General features: G+C 42.1%; 3 protein-coding genes across 4 annotated transcripts in view; 1 reads left to right on the top strand and 2 right to left on the bottom strand.

The window, feature by feature from the left end:
* Positions 1 to 734: 734 nt before the first annotated feature.
* Positions 735 to 15,224, bottom strand: tbc1d8 (TBC1 domain family member 8). 2 transcript variants are annotated; one of them, XM_079277438.1, is made up of 20 exons: positions 14,904 to 15,224; positions 11,402 to 11,512; positions 11,208 to 11,326; positions 10,880 to 11,108; positions 9,754 to 9,994; positions 8,476 to 8,683; positions 7,842 to 8,039; positions 7,031 to 7,180; positions 6,771 to 6,921; positions 5,922 to 6,136; positions 5,481 to 5,598; positions 4,634 to 4,919; positions 3,829 to 3,961; positions 3,508 to 3,606; positions 3,348 to 3,416; positions 3,004 to 3,274; positions 2,717 to 2,782; positions 2,361 to 2,447; positions 2,167 to 2,276; positions 735 to 1,975 (listed from the first exon to the last, which is right to left on the bottom strand). In XM_079277438.1, the coding sequence occupies exons 1-20, from the start codon at positions 15,028 to 15,030 to the stop codon at positions 1,643 to 1,645; spliced, it is 3,321 nt and encodes a 1,106-aa protein (XP_079133564.1). In that variant the 5' UTR covers positions 15,031 to 15,224; the 3' UTR covers positions 735 to 1,642. The 2 variants fall into 2 exon arrangements, with proteins under 2 accessions (XP_079133564.1, XP_079133563.1); XM_079277437.1 differs by having other exon boundaries at positions 11,208 to 11,512.
* A 3,415-nt stretch (positions 15,225 to 18,639) lies between these two features.
* pdcl3 (phosducin-like 3) lies at positions 18,640 to 22,129 on the top strand. Its single transcript, XM_079277444.1, has 6 exons — positions 18,640 to 18,709; positions 19,902 to 20,019; positions 20,207 to 20,297; positions 20,407 to 20,550; positions 21,093 to 21,301; positions 21,700 to 22,129. The coding sequence occupies exons 1-6, from the start codon at positions 18,704 to 18,706 to the stop codon at positions 21,846 to 21,848; spliced, it is 717 nt and encodes a 238-aa protein (XP_079133570.1). The 5' UTR covers positions 18,640 to 18,703; the 3' UTR covers positions 21,849 to 22,129.
* A 189-nt stretch (positions 22,130 to 22,318) lies between these two features.
* nms (neuromedin S) overlaps positions 22,319 to 25,818 on the bottom strand; it is a gene marked incomplete at its 5' end in the record, with an annotated part of 8,178 nt that continues 4,678 nt past the window's right edge. The window contains 2 exons of the mRNA XM_079277285.1: positions 22,319 to 22,423; positions 23,546 to 23,617. Coding sequence (XP_079133411.1) covers positions 22,391 to 22,423; positions 23,546 to 23,617 — 105 coding nt within the window. The 3' untranslated portion in view covers positions 22,319 to 22,390. The remainder of the gene's footprint in view (positions 22,424 to 23,545; positions 23,618 to 25,818) is intronic.

Genomic DNA, 25,818 nt, shown 5'->3' with positions numbered 1-25,818 from the left:
ACGTGACTGTGCTTCTGTTTTAGGACAATTTTGATTTGTGAACACGTTTCTGTGAATTTGAGTTCAGCGTTAAACATAGTAACGTTAGCAGCACCGCTAACGGCTAACCAACAGGAGAGCTAGTAACGTTAGCAGCACCGCTAACGGCTAACCAACAGGAGAGCTAGTAACGTTAGCAGCACCGCTAACGGCTAACCAACAGGAGAGCTAGTAACGTTAGCAGCACCGCTAACCAACAGGAGAGCTAGTAACGTTAGCAGCACCGCTAACGGCTAACCAACAGGAGAGCTAGTAACGTTAGCAGCACCGCTAACGGCTAACCAACAGGAGAGCTAGTAACGTTAGCAGCACCGCTAACGGTTACACTATGATGCCTTCAGGCTCTGCTCAATGAACATGAGTACTGGCTGAAGGTACATTATAACGTGATGTGTTCACGTGTCATCTGTAAAATGTAGTTTTGGTGATGAACTAGAATAAATCCAGTGGTTTGAAGGAGATGTTTTCAAGTTAATATAAAACAGATATTAGGAAGTTAAAAAGCTCATAATTCATCTCCAACACAACTCTAAAATCTGCATATATATTAAATCCTCGCTTCTTTTACTGTAGCTTCTGATTCAAAATAAAAACGTCCCTCAACCGGAAATGACGTCAGAGTGAAAAAATGACTTGAAACAAAAGTGTAAAGATGATCAGAGTTCTGCTTTGAGAGAAACAAGAGAAGAGACGTCTTTAAACAAAGTCTTTGTTTTATTTTCCTCAACAATCTGATGCTGTGAGTTAGTTTCACAATAATGTGAAAAAATATATTTATTTCGAGGTGCGTGTATTTGAAATCATTTAATATTAAAGAAACAGACGTTTACAAAATCAATACAAAAGACCTGCGTGCTAGATTTGTTCGTTCTTTGTGAGGATTATCGGCTCGACTTCCTAATAAGGCAGCTTTTATAATAACAACAGAACAGATTCACACGGTGAGTTATAATGAACGCCTTTATCAGTTATAAGAGTAATAGGAGACATTTGTTGGGTTGCCAGGTTGTGAAAATCTCCTCCAGCTGTGGTTTATCAGGTAACCCGCTCAACATGGAGCGTTTCACCTCTGACCTTCTGGATCAAAAGGTATTTATTAACATTTACAACAAAAAAAACACTAATCTCAATTCATTTACATTTTTAATGACAGATTATTTAATAACTTTGTCTGTCACTTCCCATGAAGTAAGAAATGTGCAAAACATACGATTGATATTTATACATTTTAGGCTAATTAGGAAGCGAGACACTCGTCACCTTTTATTAATGAACTTATGATGAGTCACCAGAGATGTTCCACAACCTGGCAAGTTATTAATGGCTTCTACAGAATTAGTAAATTATTGATCGTCCTTTAATAAAGTAATTAGTCACAACTCATGAAACACTTGTTTTGAACGGCGCCTCGTTAGCGAGTTTAACATCAGGCCTCATCGCCGTGACGTTAGAGGCAATAATTAGAGTTCCTCCTCAGAGCACAGAGACATCTGACTCCTTTGTGTTCGTCAGTTCCAGGACAAAGAGTCCAGCGTTACTCCTGATCCAGTAAACGTCACAGTCAACTTGAAGCTTCCGTTCGGTCCCATTGTGGTGAAATGAGTCACCTGCTCCCTTGCTGCAGAGAGAGCAAACCCGCCCGCTGGTGGTACTGCTTCACTTTGGCCGCCGCCACCTTCAAGCACAGATCCACCGGCTCCTCGAAGAACTTCACCAGCGCCTGTTCGGTGAGCAGCGACGCCAGGATCTGAGCGTAGCTGACCGTCCACTCGCCGCCGTCGTCGGCGGCGACCTCCGACCCGGGGCCGCGGTGGCCGGCCTCGCCGATCTGCAGCACGAGGCTCGTCACGGTGGCGATGGCCTGGAAGAGCTCGTTCTCCTCCGGGTCGCCGTGGAACATGCTGTAGAGCGTCTTACAGAACTGGATGAACTGGCGCTGTGGAGACGGAGACGCTTCATAGTCGTGTTTTATCACATAATACAGCGTTTGGTTTCTTGAAAAGGATGAACTTATGATCAATACACTAAACCAGTGGCTCTCAACTGGTCTGGCTGCGGGACCCACGACCCAAAATTTTTTTTTTTTTTAAAGACGTGGAGCAGATGGTGAGACTCTCTCTGCAGTACCTGGTTCATGAGGGGCAGAGGTTTCTCCACATCTGGCTCCCTCTCCTTCAGCATCTGCTTCAGCTGCTCCTGGTAATCCGTCTGCTCGCCTTCAACACCTGGAACAACACCTGGAACAACACACACACACACCCTTAACACGGTGCTTTGTCTATATTTGATGAGTGCTAATACATCAGTGTGTTTGTACCAACCAGAGGGCAGATTAACACAGAGGGGTCTGTTTGAGGACATCAGGGGGCTCTTCATCAGGGAGGGGTCTTCCTCACTCTCAGTCAGAGCTGCACACGCAAGTTCAACTTTAGCATCACGATATAGGTTATTTAATATCTTGATGAAAATATATATCACCATATAGAATGTTTTGAGGGAATATAAAGACATGAAATAACCACACGGTGAAGTCTATTTATGTCCACTGTGTGAATAAAGTACTTCCATCAAGAACTTTAGTGCTGAATTAACAGTTTTAAGTGAAATTATAGAGAAAAACACAAATCACAGGATCACAGCTCTGCCAGCAGCTCATGATATGAACAGAATAAATGACCTGGTGGGATGTGTAGACGGTAGAGCAGCCGTATCTTCTCATTCAGCTCTTCACAGTACAAAGTGTCTGAGCGGGAGAGAGAGACAGTAAAGGGTTATTTTATTCATTTATTATCGATATTTATTAAGGATAATCCTCCTCCTCCTCCTCCTCCTCCTCCTCCTCCTCCTCCTCCTCCTCCTCCTCCTCCTCCTCCTCCTCCTCCTCCTCCTACTCCTACTCCCTCCCTCCCTCCCTCCTCCTCCTCCTCCTCCCTCCCTCCCTCCCTCCCTCCCTCCTCTACCTACCCAGCCAGCCTGCGAACTCGCTGAAGGTGACCAGGCTGTGGCGGTGCTGGTCCAGCAGGGTGAAGGTGCGGTTGGCCAGCGTGTCGGCGTGCTGGTTGGAGTCTCCGGGCCACGGCGCCAGCAGCCCGTAAAGGCTCTTGAACTGTGGCCGGTCCAGCCGGTACTGCCGCTCCACGTAGGAGCGACCGGAGTCGCCGTGACGCCACGCCGCCGCCTCCGCCGCTGCCGCCGAGCTGCTGTCGCCCCAGTACAGACTGATGAAGTGCTCCGTCTGAGGAGGAGATGGTTATGAACGCTCAGAGACACGACGGAGACGGGAGACGGGTTTATGGATGAGAAGATACCTTGAAGAGGTCGTAGACATCAGCCAGGTTCTCTGGAGACATGGAAACATCTGGAGTCACCACTCTCAACTGCACAAACACAAGGAAGAGATGGAGGAGTGAGACGGCGCTGAACTCTGAGCGCCGGCCTGAAAGACGTCGGTGCGCTCGCTCTGCTCACGGCGTTGTGTTTGGTGGTGTCCTCGTGAGCCTGCAGCACTTGGATTCTGTGTCGACGGCGAAGCCTCTCGATCTGCCTCACCGTGAGGTCTCCGAATTTCTGACGAAGGAAACAACAAACGGCAAAGAGTCACTGGAGGTTCAGGACATCAAGCAGAGAGGAGCAGCACCGCCTCAAGATAAACCGAACAAGTCTGAAGTCCTCATCATCCGCCCAGAATCCCTCACAGTCCTCCCTCCACGTCGAGAGCATCGACACCAGAGGACGTCGTAAACAGGACGCACTTCATTCAAATGACTTGAAGCCGTTGGTGTGTCTGACCTCGTAGGACTCGTTGATGAGGTCGCTGATGTTTGTGTTCCTCACAGCGGGGACATCGCTGCTGCTGGTCTCTGCAGCCGGCGGCGAAGACGGAGGACACGACGACTCTTCACTTCCAACCTGATCCAGAAAACTACAAGAAACAGTTTCTTTTATAAAACGTACAAATATTTCATCACATACACAGGAAATACAAATAGACACACAAGCCATGAGAAACAAAGAGGTGCAGGTCATCTTCAAAGCCAGGAAAAAGAAAAAGAAAGTATCTTGTACTTAAACAGATTGAGTCATAGTTTCTCTCTTTAAGGGAATAATTAAGAAAAAGCTTTTACAGCTAGAGAAGGTAAAAGGGGAACAAAAGCAAATAATAATCAGGAGTATTTGTAGTCGGCTTCACACAGTTAGTGAGATATTTGGCAAATCAAGATAATATCATAAGGGATAAATGGATGAGTTAATATTTACACATACATGCATATACAGCTGTTCCCTTCAATTCAATAGTTTAACGAAACGATTAAAGTTTTCTGCAAACAGAAAAGCTTCCTGAAATCATGCAGACGCGATAAAAACCTTCTAGTTATTAGATACATGAGCGATAAAGCATCGCCCCCTAGTGGAGGAAGAGCTACCGACACATGAATGCCTTAACATCACACATTTACCCTCACAGGTCATTTTAACTGTTAGAATTTGTTGTAATCATATTTTTAAAAAGCTTTTTATTTTGAGTGAAATTTGCCCGACCACACAATATTCTAGATGAATAACACGAGTTGGTATTCATAACTAGTGGGTCTACCCTGTGAGAATCATGAGGGCCTGTCCGTCGTCCGTGCTGGCGGAGAGCTGCGCGGCGTTGGCCTCCAGCGCCGCCAGGCCGAGCTGGAAGATGGCTTTGATCCCGTGGAAGAAGAAGCAGTCGACCACGCACACGGCGCTGTGGAAGGGAAGGACGCTGAGGAAGAGGGTGAGGAACCAGGACAGGGAGACGGAGGACAGCGTGGACAGGTCCGGCACCTGCTCGGCCAGCTCCGGCAAACGCTCCCGGATCAGCTGCTCGAACACCGACTGGTCCACCTGAGCTCCTGCAGGGGGGGGGGGGTATCTATCAGATAAACTGTAGACGTCAAGACCCTCGAGGGATCGATCAGTGAAGTGGTTCTGATGGAGCAAAGCTGAACATTCAGTCGGAGTGTTGTTGATTTATATGATGAATTACAATCTGCTTAAAAATATGATGTTCATGTGATTTCATCATTTTAATATTCTCAACAAAAACAAACAATCAAGAAGTATTGACTGAAGATCTGATTATCTAACATCTGTTGTGGTCGACTGTTGTTTTTATCTCTTCTGCGTTCAGGAAACTGTGAATAATACCAAAGGTTCAATAACTGCAGCCTCAAATCAATGCTCCCAACAGAACTCAGGAGGATGAACACAAACATCAGTTACTGATGAAGAAGAGGAAATAGTTTTAAAAGCGTAAACAACGCGTTTCACAAGCACAGGAAATGAGGCTGAAAATAATCCGTCTGGTGTCTGATCAGCTGTCAAAACAACCAAACAACCAACCTCACGGCGGTTACGTGACTTTGAACAAGGAGCAGCTCACTGGCGCTAAACATTGACCTCTGACCTCTCACCTATGACCCTGCGGTTGAAGTAGTCCGGCAGCATCCTCTCACAAACGGCCACCAGCAGCCAGAAAGCTTCTTCTTCTTTAGCGTAGAGCAGCAGCACCGACGCCAGGATGTTCATTGACTGAGGGAGACGAGGAGGGAGGAAGAACAAACACCAGGGTCAGAGGTCCTTCAGACCAGGAAGAGGTCTCAGTCTCTCGTCTCAAGTCTTCTTCAACACAGCATGATGTTCATTTAGTACATTATGGTCCATTTAGAGTCACACAGACCATGAAGCAGGGGATGCTTTAGGGCGGGGCTACACGCTGATTGACAGATTGCATTTCTTCTACAACACCAGTGTAAATATAATATTTATCCTTCATAGAGTTTAGTAGGAGGTCTGATCAGGAGGTAGGATTTGGTTTGTGTGTTCAACTATGAAACAGAACTCATATATTCTACCTGACAGTATCCGATCTTGGGGTTGCGGTGAGCGTAGGCGGTGAGGACGCGTCTCAGCGCAGCGATGCCGGTGGGGTTCTGGAAGGCCGGGTGGTCCGGCAGCGAGCGGTGAAGGTCTCGCTCGATCTCGTCCGTGGCCAAGCTGCTGTGACCCATCGACCTCTGCACCATGCTGCTGTAGTAACCCTGATGGGCCTCCAGCGCCGAGGACGCGTCTGCAATGACCACAAGTAGAAGTAAGCAAAAACAATATCCATAACGCAACTCAACGCACACGCCAGCGGCTAACGCTAACGAGCTCTCCTCCAGCGCATTTCAACACATATTTGTTGTTCACAATGTATCAGAACCGCGTTTAACCAGCAGACTGTTTATAACAAGAGGACGTAGTCGTCGTGACGTCTCTCGTTGGTTTGTGGACGTTATGAAGCCTCAAGTTCGCCATTTCGGCCGTCGCCATCTTGGTTTTTTTTGCAACCAGTGAACAGGAAGTGAGCATATCTGGACTGAGGAGGAGTGACGCAGAGACCTGTCAATCAGCGTGTAGCCCCGCCCTAAAGCATCCCCTGCTTTATGGTCTGTGTGACTCTAAATGGACCATAATGTACTAAATGAACATCATGCTGTATTGAAGAAGACTTGAAACTAGAGATTGAGACATAAACTCATGTTTACAATGTTTACTGAGGTAATAAATCAAGAGAGAAGTAGAGTCATTTTCTCATAGACTTCTATACAACCAGAGGAGTCGCCCCCTGGTGGACACTAGAGAGAATGCAGCTGTAACACGTGAAGCTTTCCTTCACTCTTTAGAACCAGAGGTTGCCTCCTGAACTTCTCTTTTCTCACCAGAAAGCGTCATCCACAGCTCCCCTCGCAGCGACTCTGGTATCCCCATGGCTACGAGTCTCTGGCTCTTGTCTGTGCGGAACATGTGGACGCCGCGACCGAACTCGGTGAAATGATCCTCCCACAGACGCTCCTTCACCCGCTCCGTGCTCTGTAAAATACAAACGTCCATTAAAAAACACAGGAGGGGTCAACATGTTGGCCTTTCAACTCTTGAATCAAACGTCTGTAAATGTGCGTTTGACTCGAGGCGTCTCCACCTTGTTGCCGTCGGCTCCGGGCTGGTTTTGGTGGAAGGCCGTCATCAGAGCCTCGCTGTTGACGGTGTTACGCAGAACCTGCTCCTCTATCTCCTCTTCGTCAGAGGGGCCGGTGTCGTAGTAGAAGGTGTAGTACGGCGTCGGGGAGCTCTGAAGCACAAACGGGAGGATTTGAGAAGAACTCATTCATCGTGACATTAAAAGCTTCCCGACGTCGACAGGAGAGTCAATGAAGGTCTGCAGATCAGCTGAATCAGCGGAATATGAACAAGACGAAGTCTGAAACAGGTCAAGGAAACGTTGTTGCATGTTATTATGGAGTCACAGGAGAGCCATGAAAAAGAAAAGTCTGTAAAAGAATAAGGAAATAAATGTGGCAAAATGAAGAGGAATAAATAAGTCAATAAAAATAATGCAGAAATAAAAATAAATAAAATAATAAATAAATGTGGATATATATAAAGACAAATAAGAAAATCAAGAAAAAAAACTTTCAGTTTCATTTGTTAATTTATTTCTGTGTTTGTATTCAAATTTTGTAAAGAAATATTAATTTATTAATTTCTGCACATTTGAACGTTTTTATCTTTTATACGATTTTGTTTCCTCTATTTAATTTTCTATTTGTTTCGCTTTAATTTAGCACATTTTGTATTTTATTTATCTCTTTTTATTTTCTTATTCTTTAGGTCATCCTATGACTCCATCTCTCATACCTCTCTCTCTCTCCCGCCACTTCCAGTCTTCTTCTACACTTTCTGCCCCCCCGCCCCCCCCCCCCCCGTACAATGATCTGTAACAGCAGACGCACCACGCTCCTCTTGCCGTCCCTCCTGCTGCGGAACATGGAGCGTTTCCACTGCAGAGCGCGGAGTCTGGAGTTCAGCTTCTCCACCAGCTGGTCTCGGTCCTGCAGCTCGATCAGCTGGAAGGCCTTCTTCGTCCGGACGCTCACTATGACGGGGTTCGGAAGCAGGCTGGTGCTCTCCGCGTTCTCTACGGACAACACCTGAGGAGAAAGGACGAGGCGGCATGAGAACAGGAAGCAGGCCGGCTGAGGGGGAGGAGCCTAAACTAGAACTACAACGAGAATACGACAAGAAACGATCAGATTATGAACCAACTTGCTTCGATTCTCAGTTCATCAACACACACACATATACACACGCGCACACACACACACACACACACACACACGTATATATGTATACATATACGTACGTGTACGTGTGTGACTTCAGTTCAATTGTTCAGTTCAGTTATAATCATCTTTCTTAAACGTAGTCGTACTGTATTTTCAGACAAACAGTTTTGAAAAGCTTTCCGTATCAGTGTTGTGATGGACCACTGACGCCTGGTATTTACTGGTAACCCCGTGTTCGATTTGATTCCTTTGAAACAGCCGACTGTCCGTCTGATGGACAGGTGACCTCAGGTACCCGTACCTCTGACAGCGGGATGAGGAGGATGCAGCTGCCTTCCTCTCGGCCGGAGAAGCACAGGTAGCCGTCGGTGGTGTAGAGGGTCCCGGCCGTGTGGCAGCGTGCGTGGGGGGTCCACATCGAACACGAGGCCACCTCGTGGAGCCGCTCATCACGAGGGAGCCGGAACAGAGCCAGGACGTACTCCCTCAAAGCCTGCTCCTCCAGGATCCTGGGGGGGGGGGGGAAGAGTTAGACGGTGACACGAGGATGAAGAGGAAACAAAGAGACACCCGGCCAACCGTTGAGTCTTCAGGTTCAGTCTGAGGTAATAAATCAAGAGAGAAGTAGAGTCATTTTCTATAGACTTCTATTCAACCAGAGGAGTCGCCCCCTGGTGGACACTAGAGAGAATGCAGCTTTAACACGTGAAGCTCTGACTTCACTTAAAGAACCGCAGGTTTCCTCCTGGTCTGGATGGATACGAGGACTCAGCAGCCGACTGTCCTGCTTCACTAGAAGCAAAAGTCTGTTTGAACCACTTTTTCTCAGATTTGACTATTTAACATTCAGTGAGATGAGTTTCTGAGGTTTCTCTTCTCTTCTCTTGCGTGTACTTTTCAGTTTCCATCTCTTCACTTCTGCACGCTCAGATCCACTGAGAAGACAGTTTCTATTCACAGGTTTCTGTTGTGGTCGGCTCACCGCTCAACCATCTGCTCTGCAGCGCGGCAGCTTCTTTGATCTGGTTTTGAGGTTTTTACGTCGACAGAATTACGTTTGAAGAGTTCAAAACATAAAACACGGAGAGCAGAACAGTTGTGGAAACATGAAAACATGTTGGAAATATAGATTCCAGTGTTAAATTATCAGAGAATTCAACTTGTTTTTTTATGATTTATGTCTTTATAACTGTTGTTCTGCACTACAGACATGTTCTAGTTCTCTCTACTTCGAGTCATGATGGTTCTGTTTCCATGGAGGAGCAGAACTTAAATATTACAGAGAGAAACGAGGCAACAGAGAGAAATGTGACGGGAGCGAACAAAGGCTGCTGGATGTTCAGCCGCATTTCCAACAGGAAGTCGGCGGTGATTTAAGGCCTGGGACTCATCTTCAAGGAGCTTAAAGGTTCCTTCAGCCCGTGGATGTCTCCGTTAACATAGCGGCAGATGAGGAGCTGACGTAGGCCCCCGAGCGGGGCCTTTAGGGAGGTAAACCGTCCCCTTAACGTAACTAAGACTCTGCTTCCTGAGGTGTAAACGTGTTTCATAGTAACAGAAGCCAGAACCACCGACTGACCTCTTGGTGATGCGGGCCGGCTGCTGCAGGACTCGGTCTACCTCCAGGCCCTCGCTGTCCAGCAGCCGCCTGAGGGCGATGTCAGCCAGCTGACCTATGACCCCGAACGCCTCGTCCGGGTTCAGGAACATCGAGAACTCCCTCTGGCGCCGCCGCGTGTTGATGCGGACGGCCGCCGTCATCAGACCGGTGGAGACCCGCTCCAACCGCGTCACCTCCGCCCAGGGAATCACCAACTTCACTGGAAGAGGACGAGGAAGAGGAAGAGGAAGAGAGAGAGAGAGAGAGAGACAGAGAGAGAGAGAGACAGAGACAGAGAGAGAGACAGAGAGAGAGACAGAGAGACAGACAGAGAGACAGAGAGAGAGAGAGAGAGACAGAGAGAGAGACAGAGAGAGAGAGACAGAGACAGAGAGAGAGACAGAGAGAGAGACAGAGAGACAGACAGAGAGACAGAGAGAGAGAGAGAGACAGAGAGAGAGAGACAGAGACAGAGAGAGAGACAGAGAGAGAGACAGACAGAGACAGAGACAGAGACAGAGAGAGAGAGAGAGAGACAGAGACAGAGACAGAGAGAGAGAGAGAGAGACAGACAGACAGACAGACAGACAGACAGAGAGACAGAGAGAGAGAGAGAGAGAGACAGAGAGAGAGACAGAGAGAGAGAGACAGAGACAGAGAGAGAGACAGAGAGAGAGACAGACAGAGACAGAGACAGAGACAGAGAGAGAGAGAGAGAGACAGACAGACAGACAGACAGACAGAGAGAGAGAGAGAGAGATCAAGTTTCTGACCGCATGGTCGTCCAGCTATCCTTCTACAAACAAACTGAACTCTTTGTGAATGAAAAGCTGCTGTAAGACGTTTGGGAGGATGAAGAGGATGAAGAGTCGCTTTAACATAAGACATGAAAGAAAACTTAAAAACGAAAAAGGTTCGGTTGCTTTTAACTGAAATAAAGTGTTTGCTCTTATTATTCTGAGGAATATCCACTTTATTCACACGTTCATAGTTTCTGCAGTGAATTGTTCGTTTTGATCTTTTTTCGACACAGCGTGCATAAATATCAATTTCATAATAATCTGCCAGTTAGCGGCTTCAGTCTCCTGGTCTTTGGTGTACAGACCTTCCTTCCCCAGCAGGAAGGAGTAGAAGGCGGCGTGGTTGATGCTGAGGTAGAGGAAGCCCTGCCGAGGCACCCGGCCCTTCCAGCAGCAGCAGGAGTAGTACGTCACCAGCTTCTCCGACGACGGGAGGCCGAAGTGCAGCTCGAACTTCAGCAGCGCCTCCCTGAACTTGTCCGGCTCGTCCTCCTGGGCGGCCTGGCGACCCCCGACCTCCTCGGCGATGAGGCCCTACGGAGGAGGAGGGAGCGGATGCTCAGTCATCAACTGAACCCCCTTTTTAAACCCACAGACCAAAAGCTTTCATCAGAACATGGCAGTGATCCTCACCCTGACTTTTCCTTTGACAAAGCTGGCCACGTCCTCTTTATTCTCAAACACAGACAGAGAGTGGAGCAGGTTGTGCACCAGCCAGTCCCAGTGCTTGCTCACCTCCTCTACGGCGGCTCCTGAGGGACAAACAGAAAAGAGAGTCAGACGAGAGGACAAACCGAGGCTGAACTCAATGAGGCGCTTCAGCTCACCGCTGGCGATGACCCAGCTGATCTGGGAGCCGGGGACCTGGAGGAGGACGCGGAAGGGTGAGACCCGGGCATTGGAGTCCAGCACCGTGTCCAGAGCCCCCACCAGCAGACCTGCAGAGACGACACCACCGCACAGAGTCAGGACACCGGCAGAGACCAAGTCCACGTCAGAGAAAACGTCCTTTAAAGAGATGCTTCGTGAAACGACAGACATGTAGAGACTCTGCCGGTGAATAGAGTCACACTGTCGATGTTATCATATGTAAATGAGGCATTCTGGAACGGTACCTTTTGATGAATTTAAGAGAAATCTACAGACGCAAACAGACAAAGTAGTAAAATAAAGGTTCTCTTTCCTCTAGTCTGAAAGAAGACGAGTTGTGGAAGAAAAGATCAAAATCAACCTGCATTTCACAGGTCTGACTGAAGCAGACCACCATCTCTGCTGCACACAACCAGTGTTTCCATGTTGAGAGGAGGAGAGCGATCAGCAGCAGCTCTCCTGCAGACGTACGAGATCTAACGCAACAGCTTTACAGGTAGTCGCCTGTAAAACCTGCAGGGGAGCTTCCAGCAGCTGATTGGATGAACCATCTGTCAATCAAACTCTTAGTGAAGAAAGTTGGGAGGAAAACAAAAGATCTTTTAACCGTACACACTGTTTCCATGCCACATAATAATGAATGATCAGCTCTGATCTGCATGGAACGGTGCGATAGCGACAGACTGATGACCTCATGAGGAGATTAAGGTTCCTCCCTCTGGCTCTCAGCCAAACGTAAACCCCGTGTGGGAGTCACAGTCGACCTGCCTGCAGCTCTGAATCCGGCAGCCGGGCAACAAGAAGCAGCCGTCTGTCGACACAAAGCCCGAAGAGATTCACACCGAACCTTCCAGAGAGGAGTCGGCGTGAACCATCGCCTCCTGTCTGCTGAGAGGAGCACAGGGCTGCTCTCACAGCAGCAACACTGGCATGTCCGTCTGCTCTTGAACGCATCAAACGTAACGTAACAAACACATACACAAAGTCAAACCCCGGCCAGGAAGTTCCTACTATTCTGTTTCATGAGCAGCAGTGCTCCCCACAGGGAGGGAGGATAAAGAAGACGAGCTCGCTGCCTGGTTTACGGACGTGTGGTGTCCCTCGTTATGTAAATCTACTGTACAGACAATGTGTCGGAGAAGCCTGTTGTACACAGAGAGGAAGCCAGAAAGAGGAAACGGCAAACAAGCCGTAACTCACAGCGGTGGGAAGCTGCAAACAGCACACACAAAAGCAGCAAGTGTAGAAACACGTTGTTCCAAGTGCTGCGTTCATACTCTTAATGAAGCAAAAATATGAGCATCAAAAATACACTTAAAGTCACTACGAGGAACTTTAACTGAGTGTTGGTTCTGTCGCCCCCTGTGGACTAAAGCTGTGGTGTCTCTGAGCTCCAGACTCTTTAGAACCTCTCATGTTACTGCAGCAGGTCTGACAGTCTGCCCCTCTCAGTCCTGGTTCTGGTTCTCCCGGGCCTCCCTTCCCTCCAGCGGGTCCAGCAACACGTCCTGGGTCTCCAGCAGCGTGGTGTCGGTGTAGCAGAGGAGAAGCTCTGCTCCTGGAGGAGGAGGAGGAGGAGGAGGAGGAGGAGGCAACTTCAGGTCCAAGGCTGCAGGTGAAGCCGGGTCTGTCCACGGTGGACCGGTCTCTGCTGGAGGATCTGGGTCTGTCCACGGTGGACCGGTCTCTGCTGGAGGATCTGGGTCTGTCCACGGTGGACTAGTCTCTGCTGGAGGATCTGGGTCTGTCCACGGTGGACCGGTCTCTGCTGGAGGATCTGGGTCTGTCCACGGTGGACCGGTCTCTGCTGGAGGATCTGGGTCTGTCCACGGTGGACCGGTCTCTGCTGGAGGATCTGGGTCTGTCCACGGTGGACCGGTCTCTGCTGGAGTCTGAGCTGAAGGAGGTTCTGGTGAACCTGCATGAGTTCATCTGGTTTCATCAGAATCCGACCCGGTGGCTCCGATGACGAGCATCAAGAACAACTCTATAGAAACAGACCATCTCCTCTCTGATGGTCTCTGTGCTGATGGAGGTCTGATAGAGGATCAGGACTAAACTGAGACTGGTTCAGATAGAGGATCAGGACTACACTGAGACTGGTTCATATCGAGGATCAGGACTACACTGACTGGTTCAGGACCAGGTGAAAGTTCCTTCAATGAACAGAGGGAGGAAAAGGCTAAACTGGAACATTATTGATGGAATAAAAATAAGTGACAGGCAACTAAAGAAAAGTTAAGTTTAGGAAACTAAACAAAGTTAGGTTGAGTCAACTAAAGAAAAGTTAAGTTTAGGAAACTAAACAAAGTTAGGTTGAGGCAACTAAAGAAAAGTTAAGTTTAGGGAACTAAACAAAGTTAGGTTGAGGCAACTAAAGAAAAGTTAAGTTTGGGCAACAAAACAAAAGTTAGGTTTAGGGAAAAAGTCACAAACATTAGGCAACAAAACCAAAACACCAGCACAACAACACCAGAACCACAACACCAGAACCACAACACCAGAACCACAACATCCCGAGACATTAGACATCCAGAGGTGTGTTTTAGATACTGAAGACCAGGAGAAGAGTTCAGAGTCTGAACTGTGAGCAGCGTGAGTTAATTAGAGCAGAATGTAGCGACGAGCTGCTGGTGACGTTCTCTTCTGTGTCTCTGAGAGCGGCTGGAGTTCTGACCCTTCAACAACAGAGCAGGAAGGCGTCACTCTGCGTGAAACACAGGAAGTGAGAACGTTTGGATTCGACACAGAAGGACTTTAGAGAAATGGGTGTCTGGTCTTTTAACGGAGAACTGAAGAAAACTGTTCTCAGTGTTTCAGAACAAACTTCAACCAGCTGTGAGTTTCTAAAATAATCTAGAATATAATTTATTTATAATAAATCAACTGCACATTTAACATCCTAGATGTCGATTTCATTCAGTTAAATTATCTCCACTTCTTGAAACAGAAACTAATATTTTACCATTTCTGTTCGGTTTCTTATCTCAATATTCGACACATTTACATCATAAACTCAAATACATGAATAGAAACCACATATTTAGATTCTGCCTGTTTCAACTTGACTTTATTTGTATAAAAGTATGAGAATTATCTCGTGTGGAACTTGTTGTTGCAGTTATTTTCTGGTGTTTTCTGCTGTGAACGCGGATGTTCTGGCAGTGTCACTGATGTAAAACACTTGATATAGTTTATTGTTCTGTATTTGGCCCACAGTGAGGTCGTTGGGCACCTCTTGGTAACAGACGAGTGCTAAACAGGGACTTTCCCGTAAACGCTGTGATTTAAATCATCCAGAATGTCCCAGAAGTTCGGTTCAGCGGACCTTGTTAAGTCTTTAATCTTTCTCTTTAGGATGCCTTGTCTTCCTATGCTTGTTTGTTTGTTGTTGTTTACCAGTCAGTCTGTGCTGGTTCTTTACCTCCTCTATGGTGTTTAAAGTCGCTATTTCTTTACCTGTGATCCGTCCCGTCGGCTCCCCGTGGCCTCTCCTCCTCTGCAGGAGGAAGAAGTCGTTGCTCCTCTCGGTCACCCAGAGCTTCAGAGCGTTTTTCAGCAGAACGTCCTCCGGGTTCAGCCACATGTTTTACTTCCAGCAGGGAGTGGACCTGGAGGAATGCCCTCCGCCGTCTCGGTCCTCTGCAGCGGCGGAGCGTAAAGTGTCTCCTCCGCCCGTCCTGCGGCTCTGGAGCGGCCTGCTCGGTGCTACAGGTGCGTGGTTCCCGGTTGATCCATGAGTCTTATCCCGCGGCCCCCCGACAGCTGCAGGCTTCACACTTCCTCTCCTCGCGTCTGCTCCTTCACAGCCGATTCACGGCAGCTGTAGCCGACACGACCGCCAGAGATCGTCTATTTGAGGCGATGACTCACTCTGTAGCTGAATCTGGTTGCTGGGGATTATTTTTTTATGTATAAAGATTACTTTAAGTTTTCGAACCCAAAATCACAAATCATCACAACAACACATTGCATTTTATTTTTAATATTTATATTTTGGCTCAAAAACATTGAAGGCATTCTCCAATAACAACATTTATATTCATAAATAAAATAAAGTTAACTCTGTTCCAGTCTATCACATATCTTATATTTTGTTAAATGTTTCTGTTGACTCTCATACTTTGAAGGTGTAATAAGTAACTTATATTCACAAAAATCATAGAAATATATAACAAATTAGTTGTTGTCTTTTTGGAACAAGAACGCACAACTTTTACTTTCATTTTTAACAAATTTTAATTGAAAAAAGTAAAAACAAACTATCATAAACTGAATCTGAAAACCGTCTTCATTTTCAACATGAGTAAATGATCTGAACTTGAAAGAGTTAAAAGGCTCAATAAGTACGATTTTAAATGTTTAGCGTGATGATAGTCGGTAAAAAGACACATCCATTGTTTTTATGGGGATTGTCAAATTTTTCCACAAACAAAAACAGAACATGGCACAATCACGCATAATAAATATTAATAAGGGCTTTAAAATCATAACACCTACTCCGATTGAATCTTCAGTTTCTTCTGTGGTGCACATCATCAGCATTGTTTTGATCGTATAAAGTGTTACTGTAAAGACTTGTTGGCATTTTGCAAAGAGGAACATTTTCACTGGAATTACTTTAGTTTAAGCAAATCATTCTATTATTTATGTTTAGTTCGAGATATGGAAACGTCTGCAACAACCAGCCTTCTGGAACACATTGACTCATCTCAAAACACAAGAAGTTTTAGTCTACACGCAAAATATATTAAGTATGATTACGATGAATATACAATATTCCTCATACATATGCCGGTCAGAATATATAAATATTGACAATAACATGAATACTGACAATAATGTTAACAATAATTGAAGAACAACATAGTCACTTAATAAACTGAAGCCAAGAAAGTTGACCAAACTAATTATAATTTATTATATTATTATTCGGTCGATATGGAACTCAAATATGACGTACTGATTATAAAAGAACAGAAGGAGAGAAAAAAACATTCACGTGCAACAAAAACAAAAATAAGACACTCAGGTGAAGTTTGTGGTTCCTGAGAAACCGGTACAGAGTGAGAGCTCCTCGTTTTATTTTCCTTCCGCATTTCGCCAACTTTTCCCTTCCACAGTTCCGGCAGAGAGTCGCTGGCCCTCCTGTGATTGGCTGACTGGGTGTTCAGGTGCTCAGCGCGTTAATTATCCACAAAGGTTCATTGTTTGAATTCAGACCGTTTATCATTATGATAAAAGTCAAAGAAGGCTCTGAATATGACTATTACTCTCTCTGCTTAGTTCCATTACTGCTGAATGGTAAATTAAACAGCATGTTACTTTAAGGTCTTAGGAAGATTTATAATATGAATTGATTTATATATGACAGCAAATAAGAAGCAAAACAAGACACAGCTGATTGTCGATTCTAGTTATCATCATTTCAAACTAATAGACTTCAAGGGGCAGCAAAAGAAATAAGGATGAAAAATCAAAGAGTGGATTTTCTGAGACGTCACTTCTCAACAATCTAAAATCAAATGGAAGCAATCTTCACATACATTAGAATTATTCTCTTATTCTACTGTCAGAATGTTATGGACAAAATCATAAATTGTTTTAAATTAAATTAAATTAAATTGAGCTTTATTGACATGAAAGTTTCAGAAATAAACAATGTTGCCAAAGTACAAAAAAGTACATATAATATTAATGTTAAATATTAACACAACAGAGTATTTTTAATCTCAAACTGTGGAGTTCATGGTGTGTGTTTATTTGTCCAGTTTTATCTCTCAAGTAATTTCCCACGGTCTCTTTTGAAACGTTGGGATTGTGACAAACATTCTACATAAAGTTCTGAACATGAGTGTGAGATGATTTGAAGAGATACAAGTGTTTTAAAGTATATAAATAATAAAATGTGTGTATGGCGTCTTACTGCAGTCCACGGAACGTTTCCACACCACTTCTGGGCTGCGTTTTTTACCCACAATGCACCTGTAGAACAACCTGGAAAAGGGGAATAGATGGATAGATAAACGTCGATTGTCCATGAAGGGGAAGTTTGCGTTGGACACAGTGCTGCAGTCTGTTGCTTTAAATAAATAAACATCACAGAGACGACATACAGTCAGAGACATTGCACACACAGTTGTGTTTCAATATCAGAATATCAGCAACTGGAATAAGATTGATCTGGAATAAGGCGATCTTCTGTACATTGTTATCAATGTAAGATCTATAAATTCACCGCTGTTTTAAATACTAAATGTATGGTACACTGCAGTGTCGGCTGGTGGAACATGTTCTCTGTAGGGCTGAGCCACATCAATCAATGTCAGCAAACATCCCAGAATGATTTAATGCAAACACATAAGGTATCAAACACGCATTACTTATCATATAATATCATATCATATTATCATATATCATATAATAATATATATATCATATAATAATATATATATCATATAATAATATTCACTGTAATATAGAACACACACATATATAATGACGTATTTATAACTATATATCATGTCTCAGCAGGTGCTTCATGCTGGATCTGTCCCCGTTGTTTTAAAAAGCTAAATAAGTTATTATATATGTATAAATATATTAAAGTAGGATAATGCAGTTTCACAGTTAACACTAATAACAATAGTATTAACAATAATAAGTAATTTAAGGGTATCTATTTATTTATGCAGTAATGATAAGAACGAATATATATATCTAATATATTGTTTCACGATATTTTAGATGATATACAATATATAACTATATATGTATATAGATATTGTTCTTGGTCTTTCTCCACCTGTTATCGAGAATAAATAGACCAACTTAATAGTAAGTGTGTGTGTGTGCGTGCGTGTGTGTGCGCGTGTGTGTGTGTGTGTTTACGCACCTGTCTGCTCTCGCTCTCAGCAGCCACAAATGGAATGCTGCGCTCACACTCCTTATAGGGTCATATGTGAGAATCACCCGGACGTTGGTGTCGCTTTTATTATTGTCCTATCCCCACAACGCATGAGTTCCTCAACTTTTTAAACAGAACTTTCCACCATAAAAAATGTAGAAATATACTCTTTGTGTTAATTTTAAGATATACTAAGTTAAATTGCTGTTTTGAAAACCTGGACGGGTTTTGTGCTTATTTGAAACAGTCATAACTTATTTATTTCCTGCCGGCATCGTATGCGGTCCTTTCCGGTTCCGGTTCTAGGAGGAGAGCAGCGGTGTGATTCCTGAGGAAGCTTCTTTCTGTCAAAATGCAGGTTAGTTTAACTCCATAAGACGTTTAAACTGTATCTGTTTGACGCTGTTCAACGAGACGATTTAACGTCTGTTGATGTTGGTGTTGATAGTTGAGATAATTTAAGAGCAGAGCTTATAAACCTAAGCTAGCAGTGTAGCTGGGCGTGTTTAAATGGTATCTTGACTGTTAGCTAGCTAGCAAAGAGCTTCATTTAACCCAAACAAACCTGTCAGAGACGTAAAGAGAAACATGTTGACGTGAAATTATTTTAGTACTGAAACGATTTGCGATGAAATAATACTAAATAATGAAATGAATAATAATATAAAATATAATTTATAGTAAAATATAAATAAATAAAATTCATGTTAGTTGGTAGAAAGAAATGTAGCTAACTGGTGACACTTTGATCATGGACATATTATTTTAATAAACTGCTGAGAACGAGTTTAGTAATCTGATAAGAAACGTTTAAGTGTTTTGCATTTACATTTTTGTATGTATATAATTATTATTATCACTATCGTTGTAATGAAGTTCAATTATTGAATGTATTATTTTGCCCATTTAATATGTATTTATATCACATATATGTTTATATCATTGAGTGGATTATTTTTTAAATACAATACATTGAATAGTATATATAAAAATATATTTGTATAAATAATATAATGTATATATATTTTTATTTTTATTTTTATTTTTTAGTATGATTAATAAAACCCCAAGAAGCAGATCGAAGACAAGCTGATGTCGTGGATTTTTTTGGGGGAAATTATGACAACTGCTCCAAAAACCCAAAGTATTTGAATCAACAAGGATTTGAAACTGAAAGAAAAACAGCAAATCTTCACATTTCAGTGACTGACTTTAACCTCTCAGCTAAATGTTTTGTCATCAAGTGCATTTTGTCTCCCCAGCTGTACAATAGTCTGTTACAACAGTAGTTGGTATAGCTAAACAAGACTGTCTACAGTATTTAAAAAAATCAAGTTAAAGATAAATAAAAAATGCATTCTAGTCTTTGTCTATTGCTTTAAACTGAAACTTGCTTATTCATGCCACCCGTTCAGCAGGTTAGGGTTTCACAACTTCAAAAACTAGCAGATTGTAGTTTTAAAAATCTTTCACTCTTTTTACAAAACCAGAAATAAATGAGAGAAACCGAGAGAAACACTATTTGTATTTATGCTTTGTTTTCCTTCCAGGACCCAAACGAAGACACCGAGTGGAACGACATCCTGAGGAAGAAAGGCATTCTTCCTCCCAAAGAGGTGCCTAAAGATGACGAAGAGGAGGAGCTGGCCCTCCAGCAGCAGTCTGTCGGTAAGAGAGAACATATATCACGTTCTTCATGTTTCCACTTCACAAAACATGGCGTCTTCTGTGCTGATGTAAGCATGAAAGTCACGGACATTATATCAAATATGAGTGATAGTTTCATTTGAGCCCATTCAGCTGATCCCTGAGGGTCAGATTAATTACATGTAGTGACTGCTGCTCCTCTGAACAGTTCGAACGTACGAGGACATGACGCTGGAAGAACTGGAGGAGAATGAAGATGAGTTTGGTGAAGACGATGAAGCTGCCATTGAGCTGTACAAGTAAGTGTGAAGGCTCTCCTGATGATGTCTGTTTGCCTTAAAGACTGGCACAAGTCTGAATCCGCCTTTAAACCACCTTTCACATCGCGGCTCATGTGTCTCCTTGCAGACAGAAGCGTCTCGCCGAGTGGAAGGCGACTCAGATGAAGAACATTTTCGGGGAGATGTGTGAGATCTCCGGGCAGGACTACATCAAGGAGGTGAACAAGGCCGGAGAGGGCATCTGGGTGGTGCTGCACCTCTACATACCCGGGTAGGTCGTCCAACAGAAGAGAGGACTCGAACCATTCTGTGGAACAAAAACATCTGGTGTCTAACAGGACAGAAGATACACGAGTCTGACTGTGGTGACTTGAGCCTTTAAACTAGTCTGTTGGGATCACATGCTTCTTCTCCGGCTTCAATAGAAAAACCCTCTGAGATTATAAAGTCACAAATTAATGAGATCATAACTACCTAGGTTATACTTATTATAATTAATATGGCCATCGTAGTTTTGGATGAAACTTCAACCCAAAAGACCTTCTGGTAGGATACGAGTTCATCCATGAGGAGCAGAAAACCCTTCAGCAGTTTAAATACCGCTTTAAAAAGATACGTTTATTAATGAGCTAAATGATCTTCAGACAAATGAGCGATATTAAGCGTGAGTGAGTCAAAACACTGAGAGAATAATGAGTTGCTGTCGGCCCATCAGTCTCCTCACTATGATCGTCATGACCTGTACTGTCTCTTTCCACTGAAAGACTAAAAGACCTCTGTGATGTCTCATCTCCGCCCGTCTCCCTTTCCCAGCATCCCTCTGTGCACGCTCATCAACCAGCACCTGAGCTCGTTGGCCAGAAAGTTCCCCCAGACCAAGTTCCTCAAGTCCATCTCCACCACCTGCATCCCCAACTACCCCGACCGCAACCTGCCCACCATCTTCGTCTACCTGGAGGGAGAGATGAAGGCCCAGTTCATCGGGCCGCTGGTCTTCGGGGGCATGAACCTCAAAGTGGACGGTAGAGTTTGAACACACACTAAAGTCTCGTATTGTGTGTGTGTGTGTGTATATATATATATATGTGTGTGTGTGTGTGTGTGTATATTTATATTTGTATATATATATTTATATTTTATTTTTATATATATATATTTTATTTTTATATATTTATATATATATATATATATTTTTTTTATATATATATATTTTTTTTTTTTATTTATATATATATATATATATATTTTATTTATTTATATATATATATATATAATTGTAAGTTTGTGTGTGGTTTAGTCTCCTTTCATGAGTTGGATCCCGTCTGTAATCTTTGAGTTGTTGATGTTTTCGTGAGATATTTCAGACAAACACTCCCGTCCTGCACTGGTCTTCACGTTGTTGGTTCTGGTTCCCGTGCAGAGCTGGAGTGGAGGTTATCAGAGTCCGGAGCCGTGAAGACTGAGCTGGAGGAAAACCCCAAGAAGCAGATCGAAGACAAGCTGATGTCGTCGATCAGATGTTCGCTTCCTACGGGAAAGGACGGCGACTCTGAGGACGAGGACTATTAGAGACTCGGAGGGGACAGCGTCTCCTTATTACCAGCGTCTACATTTCATATCTGAACCATGTGGCTCGTGTGCAGAGCTCCGTCCTGCTCGAGGACACCTGGACAGCACAACAGCCGTTCATATTTAAATAAACGTCTGACGGCTTCTCCTGAAATCATTACAAAAAGCATCAAAAGACAAATTGTAACTTTTTTTTATTACGTTTTCATGATATTTATGTCACAAAAGTGTACATTTGAATCTGTTGAATTAAATGTGAGTTCACCTCTTTGCCACAATAATCCGTCCCAGTTTTTCTTTTGGTGAGCTGGACGTCCTTAAGAATATTCAGAGTGTTTGGGGACTTTGGGTCCACATTGACTCAGATTGACTCTCACTGATTTGACGTTTGGAAGCATGCCATGATGTTGCTGCCCTTTGTTTTTCCATCTGTACATACATTTATTTTCTGGTAGCAGGAGCCATGTTGCCCGGAGGCTTCCTGCCGTCCTCTCCTCCTCCTTCAGCCTGATCTCCTTTCTCTCCGTGTAGATATTTCTCTTCTACAGCGATCCCTCCGGCAGACCTCGGATCCTCTGTTTCATTAGGAAGAGAGAAGAGAAGTCAAGAGGCAGTAAATCGAACGCTGAGCACTGATGCGATTTCTAAAGATCTTCTGCTGAATGTTGACTCGCTGCAGACGGAAGAGAGATGCTGAATGTTATTTCTTTCTGTTTCTCTTCACCAACGTTCAGAAGCTGGTGATGAATTCTCAGCCTGAGGAAACATGGAGGTCATAAATATTATTCATCAAGAAGATTCAAGTTTGTTTGTTTGTTCAGACGTTTCTCTCATCTTTGATGAGCCGAGATGATCGATATTCATCCCAAAGGACACGCTGGTGCCAGTTTGATCAACAGAACATAAACAGTGGAGGGTATGATGAGTAACACTGACACCACAGCAAGATGGAAGAAGCAATAAGATTAAAATACATACAGGAAAGAACAATTCAACTCAGTACATTATCACATTGATGAGTAAAAACAAAGTGGACAGAAGTACTTGCACCGGTGCCTCATGGAAACTCAAATAGAGATAATATCGTGTATGACACTGAGAGAATATTGGCGCCGATACTAAAGTTCTACTCTCAGTATGTTGGTTCTCAGTGTTGGATGTTTCGGCTGTTCTTCCTGCAGAAGTGGGCGGAGTTACAGTTGACTTTGTTCTCCACTTCTTCTCCTGTAAGAGAGGTTTGGTGTTCTATGAAACTTTGAGCTTTTTGTTAATAACTTTCACCAAATTGCACTGAAGTTGGTTATTGTGCTTTCCATCATAATAGTACTCACATCTTTATTTAGTGTCCTGGTGAAAGATCTGATCTTTACAGTTGTATTTATTCATCTTTTAAGGAGAATATTAATTAGAAATATACATATTGTTGAAGCATTCAGACGGTGACATATTGAGAGGTAAAGCAAAACAGTTTTCTAAAATATCACTTGTTGCACCAAAAGTTGAAGACACATTCATCAACTCTTCTTCTCTGATGATCGTTTGAGCAGCCGGACAGGAAGAGGACGCGTTTATATGACGCAGGCCATAAAGGAAGCTTGCTGTGGAGGAGTGAGTCTTTGCATTATTACCCAGAATCCTTTGGTCTTCATGCAGCTGGAAGTGAAAAGAACAGTTTATGTGTCTTCGTGATTTCTTACCAAAAGTAACACCTTGTTTCTCCTCTGGGACAGTTTGGGGGAAAGTCGCATCAAAGGATGAACCGAGTGAGACTGGAGAGAGAGGAGAGGAAACGCTGTTAGATATCTGGTATCACACGTATACTGTGTCTATATATACACATCTATATATCTATACACACATCTATATATATATGTACACATCTATATATCTATGTACACACATCTATATATCTATATATACACATCTATATATATCTATATACACATCTATATATCTATACACACATCTATATATCTATATATACACATCTATATATCTATATATACACATCTATATATCTATGTACACACATCTATATATCTATATATACACATCTATATATATCTATATACACATCTATATATCTATACACACATCTATATATCTATGTACACACATCTATATATCTATGTACACATCTATATATCTATATATACACATCTATATATATCTATATACACATCTATATATCTATGTACACACATCTATATATCTATATATACACATCTATATATATCTATATACACATCTATATATCTATATATACATCTATATATCTATATATACACATCTATATATATCTATATACACATCTATATATCTATACACACATCTATATATCTATATATACATCTATATATCTATATATACACATCTATATATATCTATATACACATCTATATATCTATACACACATCTATATATCTATATATACATCTATATATCTATATATACACATCTATATATATCTATATACACATCTATATATCTATGTACACACATCTATATATCTATATATACACATCTATATATATCTATATACACATCTATATATCTATATATACATCTATATATCTATATATACACATCTATATATCTATTTACACACATCTATAGATCTATATATACACATCTATATATCTATATATACACATCTATATATCTATATACACACATCTATATATCTATACACACATCTATATATCTATGTACACATCTATATATCTATATATACATCTATATATCTATATATACACATCTATATATCTATATATACACATCTATATATCTATATACACACATCTATATATCTATACACACATCTATATATCTATGTACACATCTATATATCTATATATACATCTATATATCTATATATACACATCTATATATCTATATACACATCTATATATCTATATACACACATCTATATATCTATACACACATCTATATATCTATGTACACATCTATATATCTATATATACATCTATATATCTATATATACACATCTATATATCTATATATACACATCTATATATCTATTTACACACATCTATATATCTATATATACACATCTATATATCTATTTACACATCTATATATATCTATATATACATCTATATATCTATATATACACATCTATAGATCTATATACACACATCTATATATCTATGTACACATCTATATATCTATACACACATCTATATATCTATATATACACATCTATATATCTATATACACATCTATATATCTATGTACACATCTATATATCTATATATACATCTATATATCTATATATACACATCTATATATCTATTTACACACATCTATATATCTATATATACACATCTATATATCTATATATACACATCTATATATCTATATATACACATCTATATATCTATATATACACATCTATATATCTATTTACACACATCTATAGATCTATATATACACATCTATATATCTATATACACACATCTATAGATCTATATACACACATCTATATATCTATACACACATCTATATATCTATGTACACATCTATATATCTATATATACACATCTATATATCTATATATACACATCTATATATCTATATATACATCTATATATCTATATATACACATCTATAGATCTATATACACACATCTATATATCTATGTACACATCTATATATCTATACACACATCTATATATCTATATATACACATCTATATATCTATATACACATCTATATATCTATATATACACATCTATATATCTATGTACACATCTATATATCTATGTACACACATCTATATATCTATGTACACACATCTATATATCTATACACACATCTATATATCTATATATAGATGTGTGTATAGATATATAGATGTATATATAGATATTTAGATGTGTATATATAGATCTATAGATCTATATATACACATCTATATATTTATATATACATCTATATATAGATGTAT

This window comes from Melanostigma gelatinosum, assembly GCF_949748355.1.
Source record: "Melanostigma gelatinosum genome assembly, chromosome: 10".
Taxonomy (NCBI): Eukaryota; Metazoa; Chordata; class Actinopteri; order Perciformes; family Zoarcidae; genus Melanostigma; species Melanostigma gelatinosum.
This window is presented reverse-complemented; position numbering and strand designations above follow the sequence as displayed.